This window comes from Falco peregrinus, chromosome 7 (assembly GCF_023634155.1).
Source record: "Falco peregrinus isolate bFalPer1 chromosome 7, bFalPer1.pri, whole genome shotgun sequence".
NCBI lineage: Eukaryota > Metazoa > Chordata > Aves > Falconiformes > Falconidae > Falco > Falco peregrinus.
The window spans coordinates 37,157,763-37,170,049 of NC_073727.1; the positions used below are offsets into that span (position 1 = coordinate 37,157,763).

General features: G+C 44.0%; 1 protein-coding gene and 3 non-coding genes across 4 annotated transcripts; all 4 read left to right on the forward strand.

The window, feature by feature from the left end:
* The first annotated feature begins 7,871 nt into the window (after positions 1 to 7,871).
* RPS12 (ribosomal protein S12) lies at positions 7,872 to 11,969 on the forward strand. Its single transcript, XM_055810731.1, has 6 exons — positions 7,872 to 8,012; positions 8,151 to 8,202; positions 8,608 to 8,724; positions 10,405 to 10,507; positions 11,008 to 11,109; positions 11,883 to 11,969. Exons 2-6 carry the CDS (start codon positions 8,189 to 8,191, stop codon positions 11,943 to 11,945), a joined length of 399 nt encoding a protein of 132 aa, XP_055666706.1. The 5' UTR covers positions 7,872 to 8,012; positions 8,151 to 8,188; the 3' UTR covers positions 11,946 to 11,969.
* On the forward strand, positions 9,451 to 9,525 carry LOC114014174 (small nucleolar RNA SNORD101). The gene has a single exon (XR_003557586.1). It is a non-coding gene; the product is annotated as a small nucleolar RNA SNORD101 (small nucleolar RNA).
* Positions 10,854 to 10,940, forward strand: LOC114014177 (small nucleolar RNA SNORD100). Its single transcript, XR_003557589.1, has one exon. It is a non-coding gene; the product is annotated as a small nucleolar RNA SNORD100 (small nucleolar RNA).
* LOC114014176 (small nucleolar RNA SNORA33) lies at positions 11,421 to 11,552 on the forward strand. Its single transcript, XR_003557588.1, has one exon. It is a non-coding gene; the product is annotated as a small nucleolar RNA SNORA33 (small nucleolar RNA).
* Positions 11,970 to 12,287: the final 318 nt, after the last annotated feature.

The following is a 12,287-nucleotide window of genomic DNA, read 5'->3' on the forward strand; positions in this document are numbered from 1 at the left end:
CTGGGCGCCAGTGGGCGCCGGAAGCACCCTGCGGGCTCCCCGGTCTGGCTCGGGGCAGTCGTGAGGGCTTCCCTGGGACTGGCAGACCAAGCAAAACCGCTGATCACCCACACAGCCCCTAGCGAGTTGCAGGATCCATTAAAATTAACAGAGGAGCTGAACGACAACGTTACCACAAGAATTAACAGCTACAAACTGGCCAGGAGTGATTTCATCCTGGAGATGAGCAAGTGGTGATGAAGTCTGATGAAAGCTTAGAAATAACTAGATTAACTGGATATGGAAAAACTGAGAATAATTAAAACTCTCATTGTATGTACAAAGAGGAGCTTCACAGGATGACTTTGCAAATTAGGCCCTTTGTACTGATAAGGTGGACCTGGGATGCTCTGTGTGCTGGTAAGAAGACACTGGTATGCGAACATCTGTGCCTTGAGATTGGAAAACTGGATCTGTCCTGGCTTTTGGTTTGGAAGAAACTCCAGACATGACTGAGTCTGTGGAAAGAGTGAAGGTGAAAAGTTCAGACTGAGGGAGACTGACTACTAAGCCTTCATCCTCAACGACCCCCGCCAGGAGACAGTGCGCAAGCGCAAATGGGAGGAGACTTAGGTTAATGACTTCTAGGTAGACTAATTATCCTAACCCAACCTATTCTCGGGCATCTATTGAATATGTATTCATGTATACTTTAAATCACACGTGCACAAAGAAGTCAGGGCAGCAGGTGCTTTTGGAATTATCCACCCTGATGCCCACCGATGAATTAGACATACCTGCTTTATAACCTATCCTGAGTTATAAAGTTTAATTCCGCACGTCAAATCAATGCATTTTGCATGAGTTCTCATCTGGAAGAAAGTGAGGAAGGAGATGAGGAATGAGCTGGGGACCTCTTCCAAATGTAATAAAGGACAGACCACCTGTTGCTTGAAAGGAAAACCCAGTCATTACTTCTTCAAAAGCACTATTTTAACTAGGCCATCAGTATTCCATCTAGTCACAAGTTATAGTATTAAGATGCATAATGAGGACATTTCAGAGCAAATGTTGCCGTGTACCTAACTTCAGAATCCCACACTCCATGTGACAGGAAAATGCAGAATTACTGTCTCATCACAAGATTAGGAAACTTTAAAACTAGTTAGCAGCCACAAGGAACAAGAGCCACACGTTCCTTTGCTGAAGCCTACTTTGACAATGTATTGTTGTGGCACATATTATCACAGAATGGTGAGGGTTGGAAGGCACCTCTGAGACCATCTGGTCCAACCCCCTGCTACAGCAGGTTGCACAGGGCCACATCCAGGTGGGTTTTGAATGTCTCCAGAAAAGGATACTCCATGACCTCTCTGGGCAGTCCTGTTCCAGGGCTCTGTCACCTTCCTCCTCTTTAGGTGGAGCTTCCTGCACTGCTGTTTGTGCCTGTTGCCCCTTGTCCTGTCGCTGGGCACCGCTGAAAAGAGCCCAGCCCTGTCCTCTTGACACTTGCCCTTAAGATATTTGTATGCATTGATAAGGTCCCCTCTCAGTCTTCTCTTCCCCAGGCTAAACAGGCCCAGCTCTCTCATCATAAGGGACATGTTCCAGTCCCCTCACCATCTTTGTGGCCCTCCGCTGGACCCTCTCCAGTAGTTCCCTGTCTCTCTTGAACTGGGGACCCCAGAACTGGATACAGTACTCCAGTATTATTGCTGTGAAGTTGAAAAATCCCTAAGAACTACTTTTATTGTTTCCTGTCTGCCACCAGAAAAAGACATAAACATAAAGCCTTTTCATAGATACTGCCCCTTGAGCAGCCTTAACCCCCTCTCCCCAAAAAGAGGAAGAGTACTTGCAAGTCATCCTGACTTCACAAAAGGGTAATAAGAAAAAGGTGATATATACAAAGCATGGCACACAAATAGAGCAAATAAGAAACTTTTAGAGAGAGATTAAAATTGTGAGAGAATAAAGCTTTCATTTGGTGGCTAGGTGAAATAGTTTTCACTCCAAGTACTTGCTCTTCTCAGTGTAGACACCCCCTCAACAGATTCCAACTACTTTCAAAACCCAGTCCTCCTCTCATTACATGCGAGTAATGAGTAATTCAATAAAGCTTATGGAGTCGGATTTCCACAAAGTCAGTGTGTGCAGTAGAAGGCTGAAGCATGGAAAGTAGCAGTGATGCACCGTGATCAGCATAAGCTATGGCTCAAATAATGAAACAGGGCTATGAACTCCCTATGCGTGCATACCGTTTGCTTATGCACTGCTCATTATTGCCAGAAGAAACTGGTCAAGGGAACATTTTTGTTAATTCTTCATAAGCTAGCGTCATGGTTTAACCCCAGCCAGCAACTAAGCACCAGCCAGTCACTTGCTCAGTCCCTCCCAGTGGAATGGGGCAGATAATCAGGAGAGTACAAGTGAGACAACTTATGAGTTTAACAGGTAAAGCAAAAGCCATGTGCAACTGCCTTTATAATTTACTTCACCACTTCCCATCGGCAGGCAGGGGTTCAGCCATCTCCAGGAAAGCAGGGTTCTACCACATGTACCAGTTACTTGGGAAGACAAACACCGTGACTCTAAACATCCTCCCTTCCTCCTTATTCCTCCAGCTTCATATGCTGAGCATGACGCCATACGGTATGGGATACCCCCTTGGTCAGCTGGGGCCAGCTGCCCCGGCTGTGCCCCCTCCCAACTTCTTGTGCACCCCCAGCCTCCTCGCTGGTGGGGTGGGGTGAGGAGCAGAAAAGGCCCTGGCTGAGTAAGCACTGCTCAGCAACAACTGAAACATCCCTGTATTATCCACGGTTTCCAGCACAAACCCAAAACACAGCCCCATACCAGCTACCATGAAGAAAGTTAACTCCATCCCAGCCAAGACCAGCACAGCTATAAATATTTGTTGACCTTTGAACTGGGACTTGTTACCAGCTTCTCGCAACACTTTTTCAAGTCTAACAAAAATAATTCTTTTTAAGCATACAAGCCTTTCTTGTTTATTTCATGTCTTCAGCAACTTTAAAATAATGTATCTTTCCTTTCAGATCCCAAATCATATGTAGAATTCAAGCCTTGGAACACTAGTCCTCTATAAATACTACAAATAAAGTCTACATCCCTTGTTCACGTCCACAAGATAAAAATATATTAAGAAAAACTGCTTTAAGAACAGCTTCCTTTGTGGACATCCAGGACGTTCTGAAATGCTCAGCACATGGGGGAATACATATCCCTTATTATTGTTCTGTGTATTTGTAGAGATCTTAGAAATACTTGCTCATTACAATCCAGAAATCACTTAGCCACTGCTTATTTGCATCCTATTTGTTGGAAGAAGGGTTTGCTGGAGTCAAGAAGATGCTCAATATGAGTTATGCATCTTGCTCAACTTTATTAGTTTCTAACGCTACTTATATAGAACTGATACACATGCATATTCGTAAAGCAGAAATAAAATTGGTTAATAGTCTCTAAAACGTGCGCGGTTCTCACACCCCTAATTATCATGACTAAGATAAGCATTCTATCCATGTAGCTAATTGTGCTGCTGTGCTTCAGCCTTGTAGTTTGTTACTCCCTATTTTCCCATACCGGTCCCTATCTTTCTTGGCCCTGCACCTGCTTTCCCAGCAGCTGTAGCTTGTTACAGCCACGGCCTGTTGGCACAACATAATTACTTGGTCTCAGGATTCAAGAATAGCTCAAGGCTACCTTTCTTGTTAACTTCAGCACAGCAACTTCAGTACAATTCTGATTACAGGCCTATGCTAATACCACGCCTGGATTGTGCAGATCTTCAGAGATTCTAAGGCCATGCTTCTGCAGCCATTCTTCTACACCTATTACTATTTCTTTTGCTAGAAGGCATAGTGGCTGCACATATTTGGAAAAAGTTTAAAATGGTTCTAATGTAGCCACATGATAACCACATCCTTTGAGACTAGTCCAGAATCTGCGGAAGGCAACAAAAACCAGCAAACTGTTTTGTTCAGTTACAATGACATCAAGGTCTTTCTTCTTTTCAAATCAGTATTGAAATGCCATAGCTTGTCCTCTTTCTGAACCCCAGAATGGTCTCACTGTAATTCCTCCAGGCGCTTGAAACTCAACAAAGACGTTGCTGGCACTCCTGAATAGCGGCATGTGGTGTGGGCTGTTCTGAACTGTTACCTGGAGGCTCTTAAAAATACACATCTCTCCTCTCTGGGCTGGTAAGCAGGGCTTCTGTGGATGTCAGGCAAGAAAATCAGTAAAAATAGCCTGGTCTCCTATCTTTATGATGCAGAAACTTTTTTTGGACTGTGCGACCAGGAAATAAACAAGAAAATAGTTTAAGAAGTGTGAAATGTGCACTGGTGTAACTTACAAGAAAGCTTCCAACTCTATATTCCACAAGACTGAGAAATCATGTCTGTTTTGCAAGGAAAAAGAGATAATTCTATCTTGTGACACTGGAAATTTAATCATAGCACATGCCTGTGCTTTGTATTTCTAGAAACAAATGTCAGACGGAAATAAGTTTTGCAAGGATTGTTCAGAACTGAAATTCAGAACTGATTGTTCAGTTTAGCAGTGTCATGGACTTCTCTGGGGAGTTTCTAATACCTGGCATTTTCACTTGCTGACCTGTCTGCCTCACTGTACTGTGCCACTGTCTGAGCTACTCATTTTCAGTTTCTGAGTCTCCACAGTTTACAAGTTGCCACTTAAGCTATTACTGGACTCTGGCATTTTGAAGAAAAGATCAGTGATTGTTGCCAGGGTGAGCACAGGGTGAAGGTAAAGATTACCACAGCAAGAGACAAATATAGAAATAGCGAAAGCAAAAAGGAGCAGGAAGAGGATGGTTGAGACAGGGTGAAGCATTATATCCTCACTGCAGTACCACTCTTCTGAAGAAGACCCCAAGTGCAGTTGCCGTTTTGATCATAGAAGGAAAAAAAGAGGAAGGCTGCCACCCCAAAAGACAATCAGGGGGAGTCAAGGAAATGAATGGAGAGCACAGAGGGTAGTAGCTATAACCAAAGGATTTTTAAATACATGCAGCAAGATGGTGAGTTGAAATAGATTGCCCAAAACAGCAGGCTGGTGAGAATCCAAATTCTTGCATGTCATGTGACAGCAGCTCATGGTTACTCTTCCTCTCCCCAAATCCACATTTATAGACAGCATGTTATGCTGTCTGTAAGCAAAACTTGAGAGGACCGAATTACTCTGCTGGGGCTGGCTGCTCAGTGAAACACCAGGCTAGTGCATGCAATGACACCACCTCAGCTGTCCCGAGCCCAGGTGTTGAAGGATAACTCAGAAAATGCAGAATGCTCTGATTGTTTTGTGCAAGGCATACTTTGTACATGTTAAGTTAACAAGTTTAGGCTGTAATCAGAAAAGTACATAGCCATTCTTTGAGCAAGGACACTCTGGAACAATTAGGCTTTGAAGAAACAGTTAATAAGGATACTTTGAGGATGCATTGCCAACTTGGCAAGAAGATTCAAGATCCATGTATCTTTAACTGAACTGCTCCCATTACAATACTAAAAATCACACCCCTAAGTCAAAAAGAGCCTTGCCCAGGTGAAGACCCCTCTCCTGAGCACTCATGATAGTAGAAATAGTTGTGCAACCATATTATATGTCAATTACTAACCAGTCAGTGTAAAGAGGAGGGATTTGGAAACTTACTAACTCTATAAATAGATCATGAGAAGTTTCATCTGGGGGGCTTGCTTTTTGGAATACCACCTAGCCCCCAGCTTTGTGCAAACCTGAAATAAATAAGCAATGTCTCCCTGGGTGTGTGAAAACTGACTTAGTGAACACTGGGTCATGAATCTGCTTTTTGGACAAGACAGGCAGGCTCTTGCACTGCATCTGGCAGGTCCTTGTTTTCTAGCACTCAGCATTTTACCCTGCTTACCCACCCTCAAGTGCACTAGAATTACTCTCTTAGCACAAGACTGCAGTCCTTGTGTCTGTTTTGCTGGTGTCATGCCCCGTGGCTGTATGCCAGCATTTAAACTGCAGAGTGCTCAATGGATCTAACTCCAAGAGAAAATACAGAGGTAAAGAAGCTAGCTACTCCTTGTAGGAATCTAGACAGAAAGGTGGAGCAGGTGGAGTAGTGCCAACAGTGTGCAGAGTGCCCACATGAACAATGAGATCCCATTAACACACTGTGCAGTGGAGTCTACTTTTAAACAGGATCACACACTTCCATTAATTATTACACACAAATACATGCACATACTATGCTATACCAACATTTCAACACAGAGTTCAGTGCCAATGAAAACCTCCCCTCTACACATACATAATTTATCTTACTGTGGCTTTCTTTTCTTGCAATTGTACTAGGAAAACTATTTTTGCATATTCTAATTCTAGAATATTAGATTATAATTTCATTGTGATTACCACTTTTGCTGCAGTACAAATCTTTCAGATGTGCATACTTCCATCTCCTGGACAGAATTGCTTGTCTGGCAATACTGATGTGTCTGGCTAGAGACTTCTTGTTATCCTTTGATGATCCTGAGGGAAATAATAGGTTATTGTTCCATTCAGCACAAAAGCTCCTCTATAGATTAGGTGTGTTTGGGGCTTTTTAAGGAATACAGAAAAGTTAAGTGATAGATGAATATAGGGAAGAGCATTCTCCTTGGAGAGAGAGAGGGGGAAAGGAGATGGGCATTGTAATTTTTGTGTGTTTGGGTGCTTACTAGGGTCTGAGCAGTATGAAAGAGATTACATGTTCCCACCTGTACCCAATGGGGTACTGCAGTTGGGGTTGCAGTTTAAGTTTCAAGCAATATACAGCAGTAGTTGGGAGGTGGCCATATGCACCTTGGAGGCTGTCAGTGTTAGTAACAGGCAGTGTTGTTCCCACTGTCTTTGCCCTTGGTAGCTTAGAGTGCAGCAGGAGTGCCCCACGCTACACTTCCGTCTCCGTGACTGTCTTGAGAGGGCTCCGGTTTGCTTCTGCCACTTCTAGACCTCTGTAATATAAAGGGTACATACCTGACGGCCTCAGAGTTGACATTAGCAGGGAGAGAGCCAGCTGGAACCTGGTGATGCTGCAGCCACAGGCCTTTCCCTGGGTGCAGGCTCAGCAAGGCTGTGCTGTGAGCAGTCTTGAGCCAGCTGAGCTGCCGCCACCTTCCCTCTGTCCTCCCCTGCCCTGTCAGCCCTGATGGGTCGCTTTGGCTTTGTGCAGAGCATCTCCTCACTACCTGGCTCTAGCCTACAGCCTGCCACTTGATGCCAGGAAGATCAACGAGGGACATATTGTAAAAAAGGTGACCGACAACATTAGTAACAGATGTGTTTGCATTAGCTACAAATCATGGCTATTTGTTACTTGTTTTTCTTATATTGTGTCACTATGTATTTTTTATGAAGATGGCAATATGTAGACCTCCTAACAGCCAATTTCCAGTCTGGAACAGGACGGACAAAGTCCCAGCCAGACTGACAGAACCAGGGCACGTAACATGTTCGTAATGGGGTGGCCATGCTGCACACGCCACCAGCCGAACCACTTGTGTGCTGGAGAGGAACGGGAACATGCCATTGCACTTTTAAATAAAATTTCCAAGTTCCAGCTAAGTGCTGTAACCCCACTGAAAGACGGCAGGGATTTAACGTTCGTTCTCCATCTTCCTCTAGGCTGCCAGCTATTGAGGAACGGTGCCATTTGAAGCCAGACCACGTTAGTGGCAACAGGTGCACCCTACTGCCCTAGGGAAAATGAGGGGGCCCAGCCCCAGGCGGGCCCCAGCCCCTGGCGGCCCCCAGCCGGCTGCTGCAGCTGGCTCTCCCCCGGGAGCCCGCCCTCCCTGCGGCCGGGCCGGGCCGGCGCTGGCAGCGCGGGCGGAGGCGCCGCGGCGGGCGAGGGGCGGATCAGGCAGCGCGGCGGACAGCCCCCGCGCCCGCGCGGCTGGGGTCCTCGCCTGCTATAAGAGCGCGAGGCGGAAGACCCGCCCCCTCTTTCGCTGGCGGCTTGCGGTGGTGCCGGGGTGAGTAGCTGTGATGGCGCCGGGGCCTGCCGGCCTGAATCCCCGCGGCCCGCGGGGCATCGCGGCGGGAGCGGGCCGGGCGGGGGCCCCGGGGCGGCCGGCGCCACTCACTGGGGCGGCCTGTGTCTGTATTTGCAGCAGGAACCCGGGCGGGGACAGCACCCACCGAGAGCGCCATGGCCGAGGAAGGGTGAGCGGGGCCGGGGCCGTTGGGGGCGGCGGGCGGAGGGACCGCGCGGGCCGCGTCTCGCCAGGCCGCGCCGCTCCGGGCCGGGCCGCGCGTTGCCTGCGCAGGCCCCGTGGCGCGGCCGCCGCGTGCTTCCTGCAGGCGGGAGGCTGGCTGCTCGGCCTGGCTGGCAGGGTCGCTGTGTGCGTGGCTTCCCCTTCTTGGTAAGGGAGCATGGGGAGAGCAGCTGGCTGGCTCGCTAGGAGGATTCAGTCTCTTGGTTTCTGTCAAGTTCATCTTTCAAGTGCTCTTTGCCTTGTTTTTATTCTGTATTTCTTTAACGATTGGATGCTTGCAGGTGAACGGGAAGCTTTTGCTTACACTTGCAAGATGTTGGCACGGTCAGAGTAATCTCTGTCTTGTCTTTAGCATTACTGCTGGAGGTGTCATGGATGTTAACACCGCCCTGCAAGAAGTGCTGAAGACCGCACTTATCCATGATGGGCTAGCTCGTGGTATTCGTGAAGCAGCTAAAGCCTTGGACAAGTAAGTGGTGCTTTCTCACTTTGTCTGTGGTGAACAGCAAAACTGGGTGAGATACATTGTGATGAGGTATGTTGAACACACAGAGGTCACTTTGTCGACATGTGTAGTTGTCAGCTTTTGCAAGATCATGTTTTTCTGCTAGTGAGTTTTGTCTTCTGTCTGTTTTGAGTGTTTAACTGTGGTCATAAAATACAGATGCTAAACTCGGAGATTCAAGAATAACAGCATCTAGTGCATTAAGTTTTGTCTTTTTGTGACCTCACTGCCATCGAGTTTTCATGTGGCTTGGTTTTGTAGAGTAAATGGAATGATGCTTGCAGTGTGTAGCTTTGGAAATCTAGGGCTCAAGAGCTTTGTGTTTTAAGAAGGGGAAAACACCCCTCCAAATTTTCTAAGTTTTAATTGGGTTAATAGGTTAATATGTATGTCAGATTTAACCTGGAAGAGTTGGTTAGTTTTTATGAAGAAAACCTGAAATCCATAGCTTGCCTTAGCTTTTTTGCCAGTTTAATCTTTTTTTGTTGTTGTTGCAGCTGTAAATAATTGCGTTGGTACAATATTAAACTTGTCATACATGAGCCAACCACAGTAATTAGTTAGGGTTTATCGGTAGGGTGAAGTATTATATATGCACATGTGTATATATATATGTACATACACACCTGTTTGTGTGTGTGTGTGTATACAGGCACATTTAAAAATAGTGCTTAAGTGTAATGCTACAGTGTTTGGCTGATGACTTAACAATTTGTCGGATACCCCTTCACTCGACTTATGAGTGAAAACAGTGGTCTGACAAACCTGTATGCAAAAAGCTCTTAAGACAAGGTACCAAATAATGAAAGAAATACAACTTAGACAAGCAACAGCTAGTTTGTAGGACTTCTTTTGAGTTCAGCTACAACTTTTTATGCTGTCTGTTAAGAGGATGATGAATGTATAAGATCGATATACATTTGTGTGATGGTTTTTGCTTGGAAGCAAGAACCACCTGAAACTTTCCAGTGAAACCAGTGATGAAGGCCATAGAGAAAACTGACTTTTTTGCAGTGGTCACATTACATTAGATTAAACATGGAAGACCTATACAGCTCTCTCTGTTGTCAGGTATCCCTTTGGTATTCTTAACATTGTACTACAGTATACAAAGATCCTAATTAGAATTGGGGCCCTGTCATAACAGCTTCATTGAACGTAAGTAGAAAAGATTGTACTGAAGGGGTTATAACAACTTGATACAGAAATTCAAGTTTTTAATAACTACAGTTCTATTGTTAAATTATCGTAATCTGTGGTAATGAAGAAAAAGCAACTTGCTACTTGGTTGCTTTCTAATACTGACGCCAGTCCTTTATTGGCCCTGTGTTTATTTAGTCATTATATCTTTTTTCAGAGCCTGAGAACTTGGTGGGATTTTTAGAAGCTTCTGAAACTGGAATAGAATCTGATAATAAAGCTAAGAATATCTGAGTAGACTGCTTTTATGTTTTCATATACATAATGGTAGTTCCTATCAAAAGTATATTTAATATTTAAAAAACATATAGTATCTCAAAACTAAAAATTAAACTTAGGTAGCGATTGTCTAGAACTGCACATGCAGAATTTTGTGGTTTTGATTATAAAGGAAGTTTAAGCAGTGTCTGAAGTTACATTTGTCAGGTGTGGTTTTTTTTTTAGACGCCAAGCCCATCTTTGTGTTCTGGCTTCAAACTGTGATGAACCCACGTATGTAAAATTAGTTGAAGCACTTTGTGCAGAACATCAGATCAACTTAATAAAGGTGAGTGTCAGAACATCGAGACACAAGTTTGGAACTGTTATACTGCTTGAAATATAAGCAGCTTGTTTCAGTGTATAGAGACCTGAACATCTGAAACACTGAGATTTTGTGTATGGCTTATCTAAGCAGAATTTCTCTTTGCAGCAGGTATTGTTTTAGTTCTTTGCAATTATCATAGAAACACTACAGAAATGGGATTTAAATGGCAAAGGATGTGTATCAGGTATTTTAGAAAGTTAAAGTGAATTTGTCCTGTATAATAAGAATTGGAATTAATGCTGCAAGTGGTTGTGGAGCATGGGAGGAGTCTCACTATGATTGTTTCTTCATATTAAAATACTTCGAAGCTGTACAGTGATGATACTTTGGCTCCCTCTGCTGATACTTGTGAGGAAAGCAGCCATCCGTTACCCAATACTTCTGAGTGTACAGCAGCTTTTTTCCTGAATCCAGTTATGTTAGAAGTGGCTGGTTCTAATGGGATGCAATGTTTTACACAGGTTGATGACAACAAGAAACTGGGTGAATGGGTAGGTCTCTGCAAGATCGACAGAGAAGGAAAACCTCGCAAAGTAGTGGGCTGCAGTTGTGTGGTTGTCAAAGTAAGATGATGCCAATTACAGCTTATTTCTTGACTTCTGAAAATGAGCAGTAAAATGAGGTTGCTTTAGATAAGGGACTATTTAATAGAGCTCCTGGATTTTTATTTTTTAAAACAGCTGCTTTCCCCTGTTAATAGTGAAAATAAACTGCTTCCCTGTTCTATGTTCCCTTTCATGTTTATTTAAAAATACTTTTGCTCGTTTTGTGAATTAACAGTTGTCTCCTTGAAGTATCTATGCCCACTTGACAGTAAGTGTTTAAAGGAAAGACCTTTTAACTGAAAGAGATGAAGTTTTGCATCAGAAAAAAAATGCCAGTTAAATGTGTCTGCTCAACTTGAAAATGTTTTGCAGACCATATTTTAAAATGATACTGGTAAAGTAATGCCACAGTACGAGCCTTGAAGACTTTGTCTTTGAGGTCCCAGGAGATGGCTACATCTTAGCAATAAAGGCTAATGCCTTCTGCATGTGTTTTCATACTTCGCTGCTATTTCACATTACTTGGCTTTCTTTAAGCAGAAAATAAGAATTTGTTTGGATGCATACAGTAGGTGTTACAGTTGAGTGGAATAGTCCTTTATTAGAATAGTCTTCTTAGAGAATGAAGGGAAAGCATCTGGCATATTGCTTGAGGTTACTTGTATGGGCAGAATTCTGGGAATATTTTGGAACGCCTTGAGAAAGTGTCAGAGTCTCAGTTGTCCTTTAAAAATTGGTTGTAAAATTTTGAATGGATCAGTATGTTAATAACGGGTTATCTTGTGTTGCAGGACTATGGCAAGGAATCTCAGGCCAAAGATGTCATCGAAGAGTACTTCAAGTGCAAGAAATGAATGGAAAATAAATTTTGAACTTGACTAGTGTGTGTGTGTTTTAATGTGTGGGTGTCTGGGGTAGTTCTTTGAGTTGCAGAGGATTAACATCAGAAGATAAAAGGACTTTGCAGGTCTTGGTGTAGTTTATTAGTATGTTAACTCTTGTCAACTTGCAAAAAAGATAATGGTGATCCTTGCCATTTGTATTCTAGGGTTTTGTTTCCTGTTCCTTCCCCCAGAGGTTACCAACTTGGGGAACTTGGCACAGCTGTTCAGTTGCAAAAATGCTGATTGAGAATTAATACCTTTGCTTGACAGTGCTTAGGCCTGTACTCCTGCAGGGATTCTGAGTAACTTTTT